We start from the raw sequence: 22,242 nt of genomic DNA, 5'->3' as shown, positions 1-22,242 counted from the left end.
CAGTTTCCATGGTTGCCATGGAAGTAGGGATAGTAGGTTAAGAAATACAAGATATTGCTATTCCATGCATAAGAAAAAATACTAGAAAAAGTTGTTATTTATGCGGATTTTTTATACGGAGATGAAACCAATATTTGATTCATTGGAAAACTAAGTGTTGCTTGCGTCGTATTTTAAACACTTTTATGAAGGAAGAATAATTATTTATCATTTCAATGATTTTAAGGAATACTTATATTTTTTCCGTATTTTATAGGTTATTAAGGAATTTATTTAAGGGGAAACGTGATTTTCTCGGATTGCCTTGAGCGTATTATATTAATTATCCTTCCTGTTTTAAATTATTTAATGAAATGTCTCAATTAGATGAACTTGGTCATTATTTCTTTGGTAAGCTTGGAGTTTTTTTTGAATAAAAAAAAAAAATAGTTAAGTTTAGGTACAGAGGAAGTGATATAAGTTTCAAATGGCATAGAACACTTCAAAAATACAATGTATATGAAACAGAGAAAAAGTTTTGAAAACCACATTTTCATACCTATGAAACATTACGAGGTAGCAGTCTATCCTAAATAGAAGATCTCTGTCTTTCCAGTACATGTATTAAAATTTTGGCACCAAGTTTTGTCTTTTAATGCATTATTTCATGAAGGTACGCTGTATGCATTAAAGATATAGAAGCCGGGGAAACTGGTCTAATTATTTTTAAATTATACTCTGTCCAATTTAAGTTTAACATGCAATCATCAAACCTGCTTTATTGCATAGAACAATGTCAAACTAAATTAGATTTTTCAGTTACTTATAACATGAAATTAAATAGTTCACTTTTAATTTTCATTAAATTGCTACATATTCTTTGATGGCCTCCAAAAGATTCAATTTTGCTGTCCAAGAACCCCTTTTTAGAAAAAAAAGATGCAATTGTTTGAGTACTCCGTGAGTAGAATTCACACAAAGTATGTGTGTGATTGATTCCCCGTTTTGTTTGCCGTTGCGTGTCAAACTGTAGTATATGCTAGTAATTTATACTTCTGGGGGATTAAAATCGATCTTGCGTATTGTCAACGATGCGCGTTCTAAAAAAAATCTTTTCTGGAAATCAAAGACAAATCGCGAGTCTGGTGAGTAAGGACTCGGAAGAAACCTAGTATTTCATCGATTTTATTTTCGTAACCTGTATACAGACATTTGCTTTATATGTTTGGATTTGTCCACAATGCTCATTATATTTCCTGACCAGAGCAGCTAACATATAATGGTCGACATATCGAACTATGTTACATTGTGTATTGCGTGATTTCCAGGTATATACATTAAATGAGAAATGGTGAGAAGTTGACAAGGTGATAATTACTTGTAGGTCACCGGATCTAATCCCCCAATTAAGAGGCACTGATATTATTGAGTACAGAGCTTCCATAGGTATACCATGGATTCCAACATTGCAAATGGACACAATATGTCAGGAATCGGGGTAAATTCTCCCAGTGTCCAAAATGTCATATACGGATTTCTACTGATATTAGTCTCTGCATTCATTATTACTATTAACGGATTGCTACTATTTGTTATATGGTCAACAAAGTATCTACATAGGTGTCAGAATGTATTCGTCGTGTCTTTGGCGATAAGTGACATCCTAAGCGGATTTGTGGAAGGCCCATTTCTTGCTTATGTTATTTTGAATCGCCCTGACAAATTCCATGCGTGTCCAGTGGAGTTTTTTGTGAATCATTTTACCAAATCTTCCTTCTCGTTCAGTTTAATGATGCTGTCACTAGAAAGGTGCCTTGCTGTGTCGCGACCTCTGAAATATCAAAGCCTGGTTACGGATCGTTCCTGTACCATTTCTGTTGTCCTTATTTGGATGTTATCGGCTCTTTTTGCGTCAGTTCCTCTATTCAGGAACCGCTTCATCTATGATAAACATAACCACAAATGCAGCTTTGAATCACACGCCTATGGGTATACCAAAAACACAATAATTGTGTACATTGTTCTATCCAGATTCCTGCCAATGTTTGTGATTTTGGTTTGCGTCATGGTGACGCTGAATAAAGCGCGGAGCAGATTCAAATTTACTGCAAGCATATTAGCAGCTGTTCCATTCACAGTGACTCCTGTTGTATATCCTCTCAACCTGAAGAAAATCACATTAAAAGCCCTTCGGTCCCTGTTGCATTTGTCTATAGCATTTTCTGTATTGACCATTGTTTGTTGTACATCAGGGATTCAAAAAATAGTTCAGAACCTTGATTTCCCACCAGAATATGAAATGGCTTTACAGTTTATTTCTTTGTCGTATTATTTCATCACGCCAGTGATTATTCTCATATTCAACAAACAATATCAAAACAGGATTGTTTTTCTGATCTGTAAGCGAGGCTGGAGGACAAGTAGGGTTGGACAAGATCCATTACCGACTTTAAACTAGTCCGCTGACGCATTTTCATTAACAAATGCAGATGCATCAGTCATGTACATGTATGTTGCTGTTTGTTACAAAACGTTAATGTTGCTATTATAATTTTGATAATTATACTATATTCATCTTTAATGATTATGTCTTAAAAAAGAAAGCAAAATTAAAATTATTGTGACTTGCAATATAATAAAAAAAAAAGTCACCTGACGTTACCTATTTTTCTTTTAATAAAAAAATATACCTTCTATCTAATAATTATCAGGTTGTGGTATATTTTTTTATTAAAAGAAAAATAAGTAACGTCAGGTGCCTGTGAATCCGTCACACAGGTATTCATAACCAGGTAGCTATTACGCATGTCGACAATGTACGATATTGAAGATATTTCTGTCGTTTGTGTGAGAAGTGGCCCCAAAGCTCTACAAATATCACCTTTAGTGTATATTATACGTCACTTACCTTCCATCAGAATGAATAAGTTCTTATGCGCAGGTTTGATTTTAAGGTTCATTGACCTTTTGACAAGAGAGATAACTCTCAATTCGATAAATTTATAATTGTATCCATTTTAGTGAAAAAAATGCACAAAATTGACAATTACATTTTCATGATTATGGGCACAAAAAAAGCTGCAAAATAAATATTAAACTACTGTCAGTTATTTAAAAAAGTCATTTTGTTTCTGGTTTTACCAAGTGTCAAATTACCGACACCGGTCCTTTTAAGAGTACTTCATTATCTATATAGATCTGTCTTTTCTCCAAACAAAAAACCACTTTAAATTCAGAAAACGACTAAGAAAACAACAAACATCTTAATTCAAGAATCTTTTTTGCAAGTCTGTAGAATCAATTAACATTACTTCCTATGCTATAGGATTAATATAATTACTTTCTATGCTGTAACTTTTTCAGTATATGGGTGGATTAAAAAATAATGACAAGCAAATTGAAATTTAAAAAAAAAATCAACTTGCCATAACATCTTTTTCAATTATGACATCATTATTGTATATACATTCTAGTTAATTTAGTCAATTCTTCAAATCTAAGCCAAAACAGAAGTTTGATAATGTAAGTTTTCTTATAAATATATATATATATAAATATATACTAGATTAGTGATCCTATTTTACCTTATTTTGTTGTACTCCTGACATCTGGTATGTTTTTTTTTTTGTTTTTTTTTTGTTGTTTTTTTTATCAAACATTGTTTAAAAAAATTTAACACACAATATCTCATTCTAATTTTATAAAGTGGTTCGTTGTTGATATTTTTCTATCATTTACGGAAAGTTTTTATATTTTCTATAACTTCAAAATATGCGTATTTGCTTAAGTAATATATTTTTTTTAAAAATGTTATGTTTGATGATGAAAACTATCCTGTGAATTGAGATAAAATGTTCAAAAATGTCTGTGATTTGTTGATTCATAATAATTTCAACGTGTACAAATGGTATCGATCATTTTCTGTAATTTACTTTGTAGTAAAGAGAGATGATGTTCATTGATTATTAGAAAACAATTTTGTTGCACTCCTGACTGCAGTAAGATTTAAAATTAAAACCACAAAACACAAAAATTCATGTATTTTTGGCAACATCAAGTTGTGATGAAACTGTGCAATATCTATAGTCCGATACTTCATGGTTAAAAGGCATAAAATTGTTTAAACTTGGCTTTATATCACAAATTATTCCCTATTAATGTCGTAAAACTAGCTTAAAATATATTGGGAAGATACTGAGTAAAGGTATATTTGATAGGACATTTTACTTCATGGGACAAACACTGTTAGCAATTGAGCTCAACCAGAAACATTCTACTCATCAATTTTTGTCTATATTTATTCAAATGTGATAACTGATAATTGTTGCACTCCTGACCAAGAGAATTGTGAAGAATAAATTACATCAGAACATGGTTCTATTGTTTCAGTAAAGCCATGGTGCAATTTTCTGAATTTTATTACAATTTTAAGCTCACCTGAGCTGGAAGCTCAAGTGAGCTTTTCTGATCACCTGTTGTCCGTCGTCCATCCGTCTGTCTGTCTGTCTTTCTCTCCGTCCGTCTGTAAACTTTTCACATTTTCAACTTCTCAAGAACCACTGAGCCAATTTTAACCAAAGTTTGTACAGAACATTCTTGGGTGAAGGGGAGTTTAAATTGTTAAAATGAAGGGCCAACCCCCCTTATAAGGGGAGATAATCAAGAAAAGACAAAAATAGGGTGGGATCATTAAAAAATCTTCTTCTCAAGAACCACAGGGCCAGAAAAGCTGAAACTTATGTGGAAGCATCCTTGGATAGTCTAGTTTCTAAATTGTTCAAATCATGGCCCCTGGGGATCGGGCGGGGCCACAATAGGGAATCAAAGTTTTACATTGAAATATATAGGCAAAATCTTTGAAAATCTTCTCAAGAACCACTGGGCCAGAAAAGCTGAAACATATGCGGAAGCATCCTTGGGTAGAGTAGATTCTAAATTGTTCAAATCATGGTTCCCGGGGGTAGGGCGTGGCCGCAATAAGTATCTACAAGGGGGGGGGGGGTTAGGTGAAGAACAGCAGGGCCAAAGTAACTCAGGTGAGCATTGTGGCCCATGGGCCTCTTGTTTTAGTGTTGTTTTTAATATTTCTTAAAAATGAAAAGAAAAGATAACAACACAACTGCACTGATGAAATTGAAAAAAAGAATAGATTTCTAAAATAAAATAACAACAAAACAAAAACAAAACAAAACAAAAAAAACTTTAACTCATTAAGTACTTAAATTTTCAAATAGATGTTTATAGATCAAAAAATACTTAATAGTATGAATAGGAGTCTGTTCATCATTGAACTTTCAAATTGAATCTTTATAAAAATATTTGTTGCACTTCTGACCATGGAAATATGGTTCTGAAACACAGACAGATCCTGTAAATGATACTTTTTTTTTATAAATATGTTCTTTTGACATCCTTATTTTCCAAAAAAGAAAGTAATACATTGTATAATGATTAAAGTTTTCCCAATTAAGTTGGAGAGCATATATCAGATGTTGCACTCCTGACATAAATGGGTATCCACAGATATTTGACTCTCATTAATGCTGTTTGTGATTCATATACTGCAAACCAACTAATATTCGTGTCATCTTTTATTCGCGATTCGTCGGTTTAAAATCTATCCACAACGATTAATTTTCGCGACCGAGGAAACATTCTCTACAATACAAAGAAAAATAAATGGTTCTCGGCTATTAATATTCGCGAGTAAAATTAGCTCGCGATATTTCTCGCACGCGAATAAAAGTTGGTTTACAGTAACATTTTAAGCCTTTGATTGGTCTATTAGATATTGTTATATACTTTCAAAATTCCTTTTGTAACTTATTTGTCATACAGATTTTTAAATTCAGCATTTTTTGGCATCATTACATTTTATTTGTTGCACTTGTTATAACATTTTTTTCACCAAAACTTGGTCAAGAAAAATAGACAACAGTCTAAAATTAAAGGTCAATACATTGAATTTAATCAGAAAACTCTTTATTTCCAACATAAACCATTTTTTATTTATGTAACAGATCTCCAAAAAATATGGAATTTTCAAAATGTCACAAAAAGGTGTTGCACTCCTGACATTTTTAGCATCATTTTTGGGCACAACTTTTTTGTTTCTTAAGATATCAATAAGATATTTGGCAGGCATTAAGCAACTGTCAAGAGACACATGCTGAGCTAAAGAAATTTATTCATATAGCCTGAATTTTTAGTGTAGGTTGATAATATATGTCTGGTCATTTTTTTAATTCACCCATAGGGGCCTTTATCCAATATATTAGCTCGTCACCTAAATTTCTACATTCTGAAATTGTTCATTCGGATTTTCTAATTTTTTTATCAGTATTTTCTCAAAACTCTCCGTCGAGTACCTATTTCGTATACCCAAACTTTTAAAAAGGTTTTTAAAGAAAACTCATGCGAATTGCTGTAATCCTGTCCATCTGTCTGTCTGTCACCGTCTATTACACTTCCCTGTCGTCTATTCCTTTTACATTATTAGAGGCAGCCAAAATTTTACATATGCCTGGCATACTCTTGTAGATATGCAAAAATATTTGTTTCCGAAGGGTTCCTGGGGATCTAAAAAAATTTTGTTCCAAAATTAAACTCCTCTTACATTTTAACTGGTAGCCAAAATGTTTTTGCATATACATGTAATTAACAATGACGCTTATAAATATACAATAAGGTTTCAAAATATTGATCTCTGCCTTGGGACTCTCAAATAGTTTTGGTTCCTCACGAAAGTTTATCGTAACTTTTTATTTCTATATTTTTGATTTAAGAACTTGATAATATAATAAAATATATATGCATGTGTATAGCAGATGTTAATGATGACGAAAAAGATCGATGAAATATGAAGATAACGAACAGTATTCAATCTCGAAAGTCCAATGAAACGATGCAAATTTGGAGCAGATCAAACATGGACCTCAAAATTTAGAGTTGGGATCAGGTGCCATGGAGGAGTGAGCATCCCCTGTCGATCGATTTATCTTAGTCTTACTGCTGTCTACATGATTCAGATTCTGCGATGACTTACATATTATAATTTATTTTTTCACTCCAATATTCAGTAAGGCAAAAATATTATTTTGTAGATTTCTAAAAATGTTTTGCACTATTTTGAAATTTTAATGTGATATATAAAGTACATGTATGTTAAAGTACGAAAGCCCACTGAGCTCATTTTAGTAGGTAAAAAAAATGTTTTGCGCGTTATAATGCGAAAATTTCACGTTATATCGCAGAACTTTAGCTTTATAACGCAAAATTTTCTCAAATAAACACGGAACTTTCGCGTTATAACGCTTAACCTTCGCGAATAATTTCTTGGATTCAACAAGTGAAAAACAACAAAATTTTTAAAGGAATATTCATTTTATTAATTAGTAGGGTTTTGAGATTAAATGCAAATTTCTCAAAACTAATATATCCATTTTTCGCTTCAATTCTCTTTTACATCTTCTGAAGAAATGTCATTTATAAATTCATAGAAGTCCACGTCTGCGTTCATGTTTCTTATCTTTCAGTCCTGAGTAACAAGACTTTATATGTATAATTTCGCCTTATAATGCAGAAGTTTCGCGTTTATTCGCGAAAGTTTTGCATTATAAGGCGAAAGTTACACGTTTATTCGCGAAAGTTTTGCGTAATTATGCTAAAGTTTCGCGGTTTTTTTTTCTCGAAAGTTTCGCGTCATAACGCAAATGTTACGCGTTTATTCGCGAAAGTTTCGCGTTATAACGTGAAAAAAAATTACCTACAAAAATGACCTTAATGGCCCATTTTATTGAAGAATTAATAGAACTTTCTTCCGAACACCTTTTCCCCATAGAGTTTCTTGCTTGTAGTATAAGTTCAACCTGTTGCAAAATGGTTCCTGGAGCTACACGGCTTGGTGTAAAAGCATCGAGCAATTTGCGTGTGTGTGCAAATCTGTCGTCAGTATGGTCAAGAAAGTTCACTTCAAATATTTCAATACCACGCAATCCAAAGACACGATTGTGTAATGTTTAAGCGTGTGCTCTTTCTGCTTTTTGATTGCAAACCTCAATAATAAATCTTTGCGACCAAACGTCCGTGCACTGCAGAGTAAACAGAAGTCGCTGAAACTTCCGCCATTTCCTCCACATTCCAATGGCCCATCTGGTGCAGAGGTTGATCTAGAAATTTGTGAAAGTGTCCAACTCATCCCACTGCTTTCACAAAAGTGGAGGAGTTGTCCACCGAGTTTTCTCAGTGAAATCATTGATTATAATATTAAGCTCCAATTGTTTTCAGCCAATTATTTCTTAATCTTCGAGTTCCTTTGACAATATAATATGCATACAGTTTCATGAATCCTTATAGAGTAACTTCAACTAAATTAAAATTCACTTACACATGACCATGTAAGATATGAATCGTTCGTCTTCTGGAGCTATGAAGTCATACTGCGTGCAGTTTAGAGCTGATCTGGGTGAGTTCACCATGCATCGGACACATACCTTGCTTCGGACAACTTGACGAAGTACTTGCATCAAACCTGCGTGTTTTAACCACAGACAACCTGACGAATGGATGGTTACCCCCCCCCCCCCCCCTCTGAGAATTTTATTAGACACGATAATTTAGTAATTATACGTGAATTCCTAGCTTATCATCCAATAGCTATACTTCGTTATTTGATATCATTTTCCGTTTTTGCTAAGTTTTAGAGATTGCCCCTTTACGGTATATAAAAATACTAAATAGTATTTTTATGTATCCTAAAGGGACAATCTCTAAAACAACAAAAACGGGAAAAGACATCAAATAACGAAGTATTGTTTTAGTATTTTTATATACCGTAAAGGGGCAATCTCTAAAACTTAACAAAAACGAAAAATGATATCAAATAAGTATTGATTAATAGGCAAGGAATTCATGTATTTAGAGTTGTCTTTCTTTCATTAGAATTAAAGGGAACGAATCTGTTTTAGGATGAATTGATAATAATAAGAAAAAAATCAAGATATTTCATTTTAAAGTTTGCATTAATTTTCTTAGAGTTGTTTTTTATTAGTATGTTCATTTCTCCATGCATTGGACAATGTAAAATGCATGGATCATACTTCCTTTTTCGAATGGAGAAAAATGTGTAATACTCGTCTGACAGCTGTTTTTGCAGAAAGTAGAAAAATGTATAAACTCAAAATATTCCCTAAAAATACAAGTTATCGATCTATGACGCCTAAAAGTGGGTTCTCTTTATTACTTCAAACTAGAAGATGATACCCCCCAAGACCAAGGTATGCCATATTACCAGGCATTGCAAGACCTATCTAATGCGATGTGATGCATCTACACTGTAAAATCTCTCCAACTTTTTGGATCGATAAAGTCAAATTGAAATAGTTAATTTTTAAATGAAGCATAGAAAATATTTTCATTTCACTTATTTATATTTGGTAGTTAGCAATATCGCTTGAACTTCTTCAAATAGAGGATGTCCAATGAATGATGAACACACCCCTAATGAATATGGAAATGACTATGACACAAGACATTTACAGATAATTTGGAGCAACTTCAGATACTGTGCTATACAACGTATTTAGATTGACCTTTAACTGCAGAAGCTATAAGACTTCAATATCATCGGAAACCTAAAATGTATCCGCATTTCATATCATTCATAAAACCTTGACCTTTGAGGTCAATATTAATAGGGGTCTTCTATAAGGAGTAATTATTTAAATTTTCATTGCAAAAGAAGGACTTATAGAGAGTTACGGACAGAAACGGAGAGATTCCAATTTAAATGATTTTTTAATGAATGAATGGGGGCGACAATATACAGTCAGTGACATTTCAGATACGGAGACTTATGTGCCCTAAGCTTTGGCTCCCTTCTCCACTTTCGCTAACAAAGTATTTTCTTTCTTTTTTTGTCAGCTTTTTCTTCATAACCTTCCAGCCTTACCACCATCCCACATTTTTTACGTTTTGGTTTCGAGATAGGGATACATAATGGTCGGTGAATGAACTTGTCTGGAATTTCCTATTTTTATTCCTAGGTACATTTTTCTGTAAATATATTTCTTCAAATAAATTTCCCACTTAGGGTTGAGAAGTACATATATTACCAAATGTACATGTAAATATCACTCTCTTGCCAGAATTCCCGCCTTATATCTCTCATTACGAGTCACCAAAACTAAGGCTCAGAAGTAAAAAAAAAAAAAAAAAAGGACGATGGGCGAACAAGCCAAGAAAATGCCTATAGTTCCGATAAATAAAGTTAAAAATTAAATCTCAATTATGACACAGAGTTTTCTGTTTCAGTTCACATTTATGTATTCTTTATGTATAAAATATGTAAAATCGTCACAATTTGCAACAATCTCACAAATGTTAAAATCATTCGTCTATAAAAGAGCATGCGCAAACCAAGGAAGGCAAAAAATGATAATTTATTCATACTTTATCAATTTTTTTATGTAAATGGGTCTTCTCTTAATTTTTGAAAGTATATATCCAAAGTATATTTAATAGAACAAGGACCACTCTTCCTTAAAAATACACTTTATGACACAAAATTCGTATCTTTCCGAGAAATATTTGTTTAGTTATACAAGGATTATATCACAAATAATAAATTAATAATTAAATGCCGATACATGTTATGAGCTGTGTGGAATAGTGGTTAATTTGCCAGCCTCTAGAAAAAATTAGCTGATACCCAGGATATTTAATAATAGGGTTCAATTTCCTTCTTCTTTTTTTTTTTTTGCCCGGATAATTTTTTCTGTAGAAAAGTTTAGTTTGTCATAATTTCATGTCTTTCAATAATAACTTTGCTCTAAATACTCACAATTTGAATTTGATTTTTAATTTAAACATTTGAAGCTATAGGCATTTTGTACTCCTTGTTCGCCCATCTTCTTGTATTACATCAGTGTGTCAAATATTTTTCTCTATCAAAATATGCGCAATTACAGACCATAATTGGAATTGTGTTAGTGAATACAACTTGAACTTGCCTTGATACCTGGTTGTCCTTGAAATTGGCAGGTTTCCCATTATGTTCATAAATCTTCATTCTATAGTTTTCAGTACCATGAGTATACTATTAATAGGTGTAGGTAAGTGTATTATCAGATGAAGGAATTGATAGGGCACCCCAGCATTCAAGATTTTATCAAATTATTTGGGAGATGGACCAAATACATGTACTATCAAAATGAAGTAAGTGTACTTATACACGTACTATCAGGAATACAGGTATACAAGATTTGATTCGATTTTAAGATCATACAATAAAAGACGGTACAAAAGTCCTACTCTTTTTCTAAATTGGATGAACATAATTTGTTTTTAATAATTACAAGGAAAACGCAACAAAATGTCTCTGGTCCCACGATTTGACATAAAGATCAGAAAAAGGGTTATAAAATTATTAAAAAGAGATTGAGAAGTTGACGGAAACAATTTTGATTTCATACTTTTTTCTTTGCATGTAACTCAAAAATTAATAATGTTGTTTGTTTGGTTTTATATCTTTTTAGTACCGTTATAGGGTTGGGATATATTGATCATATAATGAACATGCATGAATTCCTTAAAAATCTTCCCCTACCTGTATACATGTACTTAGCAGACAAATCAAATACCTCAATGTAGATACGATAAGCAAGGGTATCTCTTCCGAAATTGTGAAATTCATGGCCCTTGATCAGGGTTCCTGTGTTAGGGCGGGGTCTATTAATCATATAGTAAAAATGTATTAATTCTTTGAAATCTCTGCTCCTGTGTATTAGCAGACACACTAAGTGCATGAATATGATGAGCAAGGATGTGCCTTCTAAAATATGAAATTCATGAGCCCTGGGTCAGGGATTAGTGTTAGGACAGGGCTCAATTGATTATGTACTGAAAATGCATCAATTCTTTGAAAATCTTCTCTTGAGTATTTAGCAGACAAACTAAGTGCATGCATGATTATAATGAGCAAGAATGTCTCTTCTGAAACCGTCATGGCCCCCCGTGTCAGTGAATTTCCTATTTTTATTCCTAGGTACATTAGGAAATCAGTAATTATTCAGTGAAAATAATCAATTCTCTGAAAATCCTTTCTGCTCCTGGGTATTTAGCAGTTAAATTAAGTACACGGCTATGATGAGCCAGGGTGCCTCTTTCAAAATCCGGGATTTCAAGGCCAATCTGTCCAGAAATTAGGGCGGGGCTCTAACGGTTACGTTGTGAAAATTGCATTTATTCTTTAAAAAGCGTCTCTACAACTAGGTATTTATGCAGAGAAAACTAAGCACATTTTATGATGAACAAGAGTGCCTCTTTCAAAGTTGTGAAATTCATTGCCCTGGGTAATTGGATTCTGGTGTAAGTGTAGAGCCTTTTTGATCGTATAGTTTGTCTGCTAAATTCCCAAGAGCAAAGAAGATTTTTAAAGAATTAAAGCATCTTCTCTAAATGCATAATTATGATAAGCAAGAGTGCTTCTTCCAAAATTGTGAAATTCATGGCCCCTGGGTCAGGGGCTCTGATGTTATGGCGGGGCTCTATTGATCATAAAGTGAAAATGCATTAATTCTTTAAAAAAAAAATCCTTTCTGCTCCTGGGTATTTAGCAGTCAAACTGAGTGCATAGCTATGATGAGCCTGTGTGCCTCTTTTAAAATTAGGAAATTCAAGGCCTCTGGGTCTCAGGGGTTCTTGTTTTAAGGAAGGACTTTATTGATCATATAGTGAACATGCATTATTTCTTTTAAAATCTTCTCTTTCCATAGGGATCTACAGAGAACAAAGTTGTGATGATCAGGGCCCGGTGTTTTACTGGATTTGTGACACTCTTGTCCGCTGGGTCAGGAGTTCTTGTTCTGGATAGGGCTCTATTGATCATGTAGGGAAAGAGCTAGGTTCACTTTATGCATAAAATGACCCTGTCCTTATATCAATTAATTGACTATCACCCTCTGTCCCATTTCATATATCAAAATAAAATAGAGACTTAGCGCTTTCATTTCCTATAACAAAATTTCTTTTTGAGAATCCAGGTATTGGAAAACAGGCTTTGAGAATATGCAATGTTCTTGAATTTTGCAGAAAACATGCGTATTTGACTACCTTCAGCAAAGAATTAAATTATGAGCACACCCCACGATCCAAAAATTAAAATATGTTTTGTGATCTTCAGAAACAGATCTTTCATTATGTAATTGCATATTTTGGATCAGAGGTTGTGCTCTATATGAAATATTGAAAAATTACCTTAAATTTTGGCCAGTTTTAAGGGAATTTACAGGATATGGGAGAAATGACGTATTTTATGACGTCATAATGCATTGACTAGAGAGAAAATTACGTCATGTTCAATAGATTCACGGTCACCAAGCATCCAAGTTATAAATACTGCATTTTCAACCAAAACTGAGCAGTTTCGATTTTTCAGAAATTCTCAGGGCTAAAAAAAATGCCCTAAGTGGCTCTTGCTCTTTATATATGTACTCTATTTTGAGAAAAGATATTCCCATTTGTAAAGTCACCCATGATAATTTATCACTAAAAATAATGTAATTGGTAACATTAGGTAAATCGAAAAAAGGAATTATGCAAGATTTTTAAATGACTAAATAAAGGCAAATACTGCTTTTATAGTTTTTCATGATCAAGTAAACTTGTAAATAACAGATGAATAGAAATAAGACAGAGATACCTTATTAAAAATACATTAAAAATCATGCAAGACCAAGAGAGGCCAATAGATCAGGGATTTGTTGGGTTTACTATGTGTGTACACTGAAATGTGTTTACACTTACACACAACTGTGTTGTTAGTTTGGTAATAGTGATAAAGTGTAGTTAGTACTGTCACATACAGACAAGTAAATAAATGCTTTCTGTGCTATTGCTGAATACCAGACTAATACTTTTGTTGATCCCTGATCGTCCCATTTCACTTGTTTTTATGCAACATATCTTCAACCATCAGATTATTTTGTTTTATGATATAAATATCAAATTACCATTCTGTGGATCCTTTACAGAGCTGAATTATACTCAGGTGATCGTAAAGGCCCTTGGGCCTCTTGTTTTGTCTTTATTCGAATCGGAAGTAGATCTTTTGTGGATAAAACTTTTTCGTACGTTTAAAGGTCGTGAATACGCTGCATGATTTTTTTTTTAACAAGAATACTATTAATGGATTGGTGGCTTGGGTGAACAAGTGTTTGAAAAACAAAATCTAATTTTAATAAATATTTTCATTGTATAAGAAAGTAAAAGTAGTAGTATTTGCCTGCAAATTAAGTGTTAATGCAGAACGATCTTTTGTGTTTTTATGTACGTTTATTGACAAAACACAAAACAAGAATATTAGTTCAACACAAAATTTGACACAACGATTTGTATACACTGCCATGTTTTTGCCCCAAACAGGCTGAATAAATATTTGATTATGAGTTCGGAACATTAAAAAAAAAATAATGATACACCTTAAAAAGAAATGTCTAATTGTTCCATTTTTGTAGCTTAGCAGCTGACATATCTTTCATTTGGATTGTTTTCTGTGATTGGATAGTATTTTTGCTGTTGCTACGAGACGATCCATGACGGCCAAAGTGACGCCGGAACTCTTCGTCTGTTATTCATTGCTATAGAACTGAACCTTTCTCTGGCCTGTGAGCTGTCCACTGTACAAAACACATTGCAAAGTTACACATTACTTTTTTAATCTACTAGCTACTATTCATAATCATTTATGTCTGGTAAGAAAATTTGTATCAACATATTTTGTTGAAAAAAAAAATGAAATTATGAGAGTGAACATTGACTGTCTCGTAGCAACTAAAATGCTGAATTAAAATCGGGCGTGAGTCCGTTGAAATTATCATTAATTATAGGTTTTGGTTGAAACACTACCCAATCACCACCACTTCCCTGTGGCATACCTGATCTCATCCTGGATCCCGAGCCCGATCCTCTTATCCCAAGAAGGGTATTGGACAACATTGTTGGTTTGGGATTCATGGCTGAAGCAAAGAAATTGCCTTGACCCTTGGAGAAATCATACTCTTTATGATTATGGTTTGCGTGATCGTCGACAGCATGGGACTGACCTCCGACTTTGGAATGTATCTGGTTTTGCGAAGGTTGGAACTTGGTCAATGCCATTGCAATGCCAACATTTTTCAACGTGTCGGAATCTGGAGCCTCCAATTCTGGAACTTCTAACTCCATTCCATCTCCGATGACATTATCTATGGCCTCTCCAATAACCCCGTCACCAAGTTCTATTTCTTTTGGGACGATATCTTCCAGATTTAGATCCCCCATATCGGGCAATACTTCCTCTTTGTGCTTGCTGTCATGCGTCTTTTCGTCACTGTCGTCCTTGCTATCTTCTTTGCTATCGCTGTCACTATCTTTGCTATCACCGTCCTTTGAGCTTTCATTTGAATTACTGCTATTGCTGTCATCGTCTCCTGTGCTATCGTCATTGGAGTCGTCGCCACTATCATCAGTGCTGTGGTCGTTTGAATGACTGCCATTGCTATCATCTGTTGAATCGCTGTCACCTGAAATGTCACCGTTTGAGTCTCCACTCGTTGAATCGTCGTTACTGTCATCACCACTCGAGGACACGTCGTTGCTGTCATGACTATCGTCACCGGAAGCAGACTCGCCGGAACTGTGCGCTGATGACTCTGAGCTACTCTCGCTACTGGAACTGTCTTCTTCGCTATCAAGGAGGTCAAAGTTTACAGATTTGTAGGATTCTACGTCTGTATCCTCAAGGTCATAGTCTGTTGCAAATAATAAAAATGTGCCCCGTTTGAAATAAATAAACATGGGAAATTAAATAAAATTTAGGGAACATGGGTACTTGTACACACACTTTCATTCTTAGTACACCTTTTTCGACAAAAGGATAATACATGCGTCAAATATAAAGAGATGCAGAGAGAATTGATTATGTGCTTTGACATTATATATAAAGATGTTCATCTAAGTGCTTGAACGTATTCGTGAAAGCGGACAGGATTACGTTACCATCATCGTCAAAATCGTCATTAAAAATCCAAGCGTCATTTTCAAATTCGAATGCATCCACTGCACCATCACCTATAATAACAAAATGACAACTATAGGTCAAAATTAATGATATGGAATAGAATCATGATTTAATCATGTCAAAGTAAGTATAAGTATTTACTGTTGAGGTCTGCCACTTTGAAAGCGTCTTTGACGTGAAAGGCTCGCGGGTCGTGACCCAGAGTTCGCGCAAACTCCTTAACGGTGATTTGTCCATCAGAGTTCGCGTCATAGAACGCCATTTTCTTTGGAAGCGGTGTGACGTGGAGAGAGTGTTCATGATTTGGCTGAAAACAAAGCAATTATAAATACTGATTTAAGAGGTATAAAATACATATAAGGCCTGATCTCTGTTAACTAGCACTGTATTATATTTGTTTTTAAATCTTCACTAAGTTTTAACTTGATTTGAGCGATATATTCAAAGGACTAAGATCCTGATTAATACCGGAGAGTTATTTAAGATTTTGACTTTTTGTAATAAAATTGGGAAAATGTCGGTGCTTCTCAATTTTTGTGAATAGAATCGGCGTCCTTGTCAATGATTACTAAAATATTAGTAATAGGGCATATGAAACTAGAGAGATTTTCTCTGGAAATGTCAAAATTAAAAAAAAAAATATTAAGAGAATGGAAGATTCCAGCATTAGAGGTGTAATGTTTTAAATTTTGAATTTACCAGGTGGCAGTAAATACTAAATTTACAAGTTGTAAATTTTGTATTTCCTGCCCTCAGTGAATTCAAAATTTACAACATGACAGAGGTATTAAATTTGAAATTTTAAGTAAGGGAGTGAAAATCCCTTAAAAGGACATTGTTGATAAAAATCATTTTATGGAAGTCATTTACATTATTTTTATTTTCATAAAAATGGTTTAATCGCCACGCTTACCTTTATTGACGATCGGCGGACTCGAACCCTCTCTATCTTGTTCTTTCCAGCACAGACACTCCTTAATATAAATCCACAACTGTAATCAGGATCGATATTTCCTAAACTTTTCCGACACACCCTAGGGCTGACTGTTCGACATTGCCCCTTAAAAATGTCGTTTAACGACACCCGAAGATGCCAAGCCGAAGATGCCACAATACAGGTGGTCAAGAAAATTATTAGAGAGTGCTTGTTCATGTTTGTAGAAATCTTTAGGAACCTCCGGTGTGCCTTATGAGCCTCTTCTTTCTGATGATCCTTTTGGTCTTCAACAAACAACTATCTTGTTAATGACCTGATGATTGGTCAAAACACCAATATCCTATCGTAGGTGGTACAAAGGGCGAAAAAATGGTGTATAGACCGTCAAATAACGGATCTCAGGCCAAGAAAATTGAAACTATTGTTTTTCATTCTGAATATACTATATATATATAGTAAGGGTTGTATTTGCCTGGAGAATTCAAACAGTATTTAGAAACAAATTTATTCTTTGTTTTTTTTTGCATATGTTTGGATTTGCTGTCAAGGATAAAAATGACTAAATTGAATATCACCCTGTCCTTCGCTGACTGGCATTGAATTACAATGTAATGTCATGTTAAAATGAATAATCAAAATACATATTTTCAAAAATTAATTCTTGATAAGAAAATTTATATACTTTGTATATGTCAGCAATGGTATGTATGAAAATTTTTTATATTTTTTTTTAATTTGTTCATTTGTATGCAATAACCACACACTGTTTTACCTTGGCCTTAAGGCAGCTTTCTGCTGTCCATTTGTCTAATGCAAATAACATGTAAAATGGCTTTCCGTGTCTATAATGACCATTTCAATAGAGAACGTGATACAATAGCGAGTATACTTGCTGATATATTCACATAAAACATAAATGTTATCGTGAAACAAATGTTCTAAACATTGTATTAATTAAAGTCGAATTCAAGTCGGAATTTACAAAAAACAATGTATGGTCATTGAAAAAGTTGTGTTCTTAAGACGGACGTTGTTTTCTTTGTATTAAATAAAGCTTTTTAGTCATCTGAGAATTTTTACTTATTGTAACGTATAATGTATTAAACATTTGTAAAATAGGCACTTATTAATATGTAGCTCAAATGTATTTCACTCATTAAAACAGATCATTAATTAGTGTAAACTAATGTAAACTAATGTATAAATTTAAACACTTTAAAAGAATAGATAGAGGAATTCAGCCTTCTATCGATCAGTATATTGTTTCAGTCAGAGAATCGGACTATCGTTCTATGTACACTTTACCCACATGATATCTTTGAAGCATTATTATGGAGGTACATTGTATACTGTGTCTGGATTCTGTGGTGTTTACAAATGAGCGTTTATTTATGTGAAACGTTTTATTCATGTGATATTTCAACTTTCTGCAGCTAAAAAAAATTGAGGTCAAAAGACGTTAATAATGGCAATGGAATAATTTCAACCCTAAAATATGCTGAATATCACGATTAGTTTAACAAAAAGTAAACAAAAGTTCCCACTGTAGTCCCACCATAGTAGCCTGTGAATGTAATGGTTATTACTGGAATAATATTATATATTATATCTCCTAAAAATTGGACATCGTTTCATTTCACAAATTTTAATTTCCTTCATAAAGTATACTTTGTGCCATGTTTGGCTGAAATTTGCTCAATGATTTTGTTGCAGTCAAAAATGTGAAAAGTTGAAATGCATGTTTTGAGATAGTAAATAAACAATATGATTCTTTCTGAATTATTCTGATACAAAATCTTTGTTTCTATGACAAGAAAGCATACCATTGGATATAAGGTGACCACTGAGGGTCCAAGGATTGGTCACTTACAAGCAACATAACACTCAAACCGTGTAAATCTGATATCAGTATAAGTCCGGAACAAGTTCAAAGTAATTACGGTCCACAAGAACAACATTTGTAGTGACTGTATAAAATGTTAATGTCCCCGACATCTTATTCCGCAAGAAGCCTTATGACAAACATGTCATTCGGGTTGTAGCGTACTACTACCATCTGCAGTTTACTCAGCCTAGCTAACTAATCATGACACATTAGTAAAGTTATATTGTAACTTTGTGGAAACGATTTATTTATTCCAAAATGTTATTCGGAACTAGAGTTATGTTGCGAAAACTTTCTTTGTAATTTTAAATCTTCCAATTTTGAAGTCGTAACACGCATGCAGTTAATGTAAATGGCTTTGCTAAAATTAAAAGCTATGTAAAAATGAGTTAAAATATTTCATAATTAATAGCAAATTTTAGTGAATGTATAAAAAGACATTTTTCATACATATCTATGGAATATTGCCAGACTTCCATAAAAACATGTACTTATATACACGGTAATAAGCGCCATCTATACCCAGACCATTATGACATCAGAATTAAATAAAAAGATCTTTATTTTGCAAGTTTACGTACACTATACAAATCAAGTAAAAAATGTATACATCAGAAAAAATGTAGTCAATAGATTTTTTAGTTTTCACTTTGTTTTCAAAATTACCCAAAGAACAAATATCCACAGAATAAGCTCATGTGCGAGGGCTGGACTATGGTCCCCAGCATTGCACAAATCGTGCTGACACGAGCACAACTCCACAGTCAGAGAATATATTGTCACACTGTGCAGCAGTTTGCAGGAATTCTTTAACTCCACTTTTTCGCATGCTCGTTGAAAGAAAACGTCTCCTGCAATATTGAAAAATATATCTGTAATATTTTTTTGGGACTATTTTTAATTTGGTCGCTGTTTTTGAGAATATCACCAAAATTATCGGAACATTTGAAGCAAGAATGCACGTTACCGTCTTTGAAAATCGTTTTGGCCTTGATGCAACTGTAAAGAGAGTTTTCACATTCTTTTTTCTGACGTCATCATGGTCAGTATCCAGTGGATCGAAACAGGAATTGGCGGATTTATTTCCAATCAAATCACATTCATAACACCGGAGAGGCGCAACTGGAATAAATTTGCATGTCTTAAATTTCATTAAATTTAATATACCTGTTTTTTCTTCCATTCAACGAAACTGAAATAAATGTTGTTATGTTGCTTTGCTCGTGCATGCTGTTAAATTATATACGGATCACAGGCCTTCATATCGCTTTTAAAAAACGGCCTGAAGGCCTGGGTAAGAATGGAATCTCACTTTTTTTGAGAGTTGTTATAGTAAGAAATTTTTTTTAAAAATACTGACTTTCTAGTGAAAACAAATCGTTACTCCCTCTCCGCACAAACCTGTCAATGCCTATAGGCGACGTCACATATAGCGTAGATCTATATATGATCACTGTGAGTTCGAAAGAGTTTAATAAAAATATGATACTTCTGATTAAAAATTGTAAAAATTCAATTTTGTTGCAAGAAATTGAGCTAGAACACATATTATTATTTTGTATGGATTGATTCGAAATTATATTCACATTCATTGTCTTAAGTAAAATTAAATTTGTCTGCTTCATTTTAAAAATGATTAGCATGATTCTGAAAAGGTGTGGAATCCTGAAAGGGCCACATATAGTTCACTATTCCATAATGGTGGAATTTAGTTGACAAATTTTCAGTGTCTGTTTTCAGACAGAGAGTAAACCCGCAACTTACCTTAATTAAAAGCACTGCAAATCATGAAGCCTCTTAATTTCAAAATAATTGGTATAAATTACTCTCATTGTCAAAATAAAATACAATCTGCCATATGCTATGCTCAGTAGGGTATGCAGATATTGTGCGTATTTTACTTATAAATGAGATTTGTTTTGGGAAAATTGTTAGCGATAAAGCAAAATTTATATAAGTGAACAGAAGGACTACAATCCTTAATTAACGAGAAGTATACATGACGTATACATGATTAAAATATAGATCTGAAATCTAAAATATGACACGCATAACCGTTGATATTCAAACCACAAGCATTTTCTTCAAATGAAAAAAAAATGCTCACCCAAGTTGCGCAGTAGTCCAACTAATAGAAGATAAGATACCAAATTGTTCATCTTCTTCCGAGTTTCATGATGTCGGCAGTGTTCGATCGAATTAAAATGGAAAAATGGAGTTCCCTCATTACACGCGGGACTGTACACAAGTATGTAAATAATGCTGGTTCTTATCGACATCTGTTTAAATTGGTTGCTGTAATATGTGTTGTTTTTGTACTAGGTCCGTGAAAATAAAAAGATACCCAGTTCTTGGTGCGTTTGTGATTGGTTTTGGTTAAACAAAGAGCGACAATTTAACGAGCAATTTGTCTGCTTATCTTAGGTATGAATGTGCATTCATTTCACCTCATGAAAAAATCAGATCCTTGTTTCCAGGTTTTACCCCTTCTTACCAGCAAGTATTTTTTTTCATTGTAATATGAAGTCTTTCGCCGAATCAGAAATGCATAGCATACTTCACATTCTTGAATATTTAGCTTTCAATGTTAATTACATTTATAATTAAATTTTAACTCTCTCATTTTCTTTTTAATGATGATTCGAATTTGAATTGAAATACGACGTACAATATAAAACATATTCTTTCGACAACAGAATTTCTAGGTACATCATACCCCCCCCCCCCCCTTCATACGTCCTTTGTGTATATTACCGTAAAAACCACCATAATTATTCATATACTAATATACGACGCTAAGCCCCTCAGAAGTGTTTCTAAATTAGTATATACTATGAAAGACAGTACCTTTGGAAATATACAAGTAGCACAAAGTGCCAAAAAAGAAAATGGATGATCAAGGCGTGCAAAATACTTATAGCTTCAAATGGATAAAAATCAGATTTAATTTGTGAACTACATATATGTACTTTGGGAAAATTTCAGATTATTAGAAGGTATGAAATTATGACAAACAAAAATTCCTGCAGAAAAATTCTCTCTGCAAAAATTATTCTATGGTAAAAAAAAAAAAAAAAAGTTACGTATTTTTGGGATTTGAACCTGAGCGATAAAAATCCTGAGTATTTCTTATACTGACACGCTAACCACTATATGTATACACGGCTCATAACGGGTAGCGGCATTAAAATCTGGTTTGTGGTATGACCCTTGTATAACTGACCTTCAAATATTTCTCGGAAAGATATGAATTTAATTTTGTGTCATAAAAAGTGTATTTTATGCCCCCGCCATAAAATGGCCGGGGGCATATAGTGTTACCCTGTTCCCTCATTCTGTCATTCCGTCATCATTGACTTTCCATTCATTATCTCGGCAACAACT

At 33.4% G+C, this 22,242-nt stretch overlaps 3 protein-coding genes and 1 pseudogene across 3 annotated transcripts in view; 2 read left to right on the top strand and 2 right to left on the bottom strand.

The window, feature by feature from the left end:
• Window positions 1-22,242, top strand: part of LOC133174339 (sodium bicarbonate cotransporter 3-like) — a 196,307-nt gene that overhangs the window by 73,835 nt on the left and 100,230 nt on the right. The gene's annotated exons all lie outside the window — the stretch shown is intronic.
• On the top strand, window positions 1,433-5,910 carry LOC133174053 (melanopsin-A-like). Its single transcript, XM_061309093.1, has 2 exons — window positions 1,433-2,436; window positions 5,832-5,910. The coding sequence occupies exons 1-2, from the start codon at window positions 1,433-1,435 to the stop codon at window positions 5,908-5,910; spliced, it is 1,083 nt and encodes a 360-aa protein (XP_061165077.1).
• On the bottom strand, window positions 14,390-17,226 carry LOC133174341 (dentin matrix acidic phosphoprotein 1-like). The gene is made up of 5 exons (XM_061309452.1): window positions 16,950-17,226; window positions 16,178-16,343; window positions 16,015-16,086; window positions 14,913-15,767; window positions 14,390-14,654 (listed from the first exon to the last, which is right to left on the bottom strand). The coding sequence occupies exons 1-5, from the start codon at window positions 17,187-17,189 to the stop codon at window positions 14,557-14,559; spliced, it is 1,431 nt and encodes a 476-aa protein (XP_061165436.1). The 5' UTR covers window positions 17,190-17,226; the 3' UTR covers window positions 14,390-14,556.
• On the bottom strand, window positions 19,403-21,073 carry LOC133174348 (uncharacterized; annotated as a pseudogene).

The sequence above is a fragment of the Saccostrea echinata genome, unplaced genomic scaffold (assembly GCF_033153115.1).
Source record: "Saccostrea echinata isolate AGI-Se365-2 ecotype Australia unplaced genomic scaffold, CSIRO_AGI_Sech_v1 ptg000057l, whole genome shotgun sequence".
Taxonomy (NCBI): domain Eukaryota; kingdom Metazoa; phylum Mollusca; class Bivalvia; order Ostreida; family Ostreidae; genus Saccostrea; species Saccostrea echinata.
This window is presented reverse-complemented; position numbering and strand designations above follow the sequence as displayed.

What these genes read in the sequence shown, in the direction of transcription:
- LOC133174341 (XM_061309452.1), bottom strand. Translation starts at nt 17,189, where the DNA reads ATGAACAAGCACTCTCTAATAATTTTCTTGACCACCTGTATTGTGGCA. An exon ending in CAAAGTGGCAGACCTCAACA is followed by an intron (nt 16,087 to 16,177) that starts GTAAATACTTAT and finishes TTGTTATTATAG; the next exon opens with GTGATGGTGCAGTGGATGCA. An exon ending in TGACGATTTTGACGATGATG is followed by an intron (nt 15,768 to 16,014) that starts GTAACGTAATCC and finishes TATTTGCAACAG; the next exon opens with ACTATGACCTTGAGGATACA.
- LOC133174053 (XM_061309093.1), top strand. Translation starts at nt 1,433, where the DNA reads ATGGATTCCAACATTGCAAATGGACACAATATGTCAGGAATCGGGGTA. An exon ending in CCATTACCGACTTTAAACTA is followed by an intron (nt 2,437 to 5,831) that starts GTCCGCTGACGC and finishes TTTTAAATTCAG; the next exon opens with CATTTTTTGGCATCATTACA.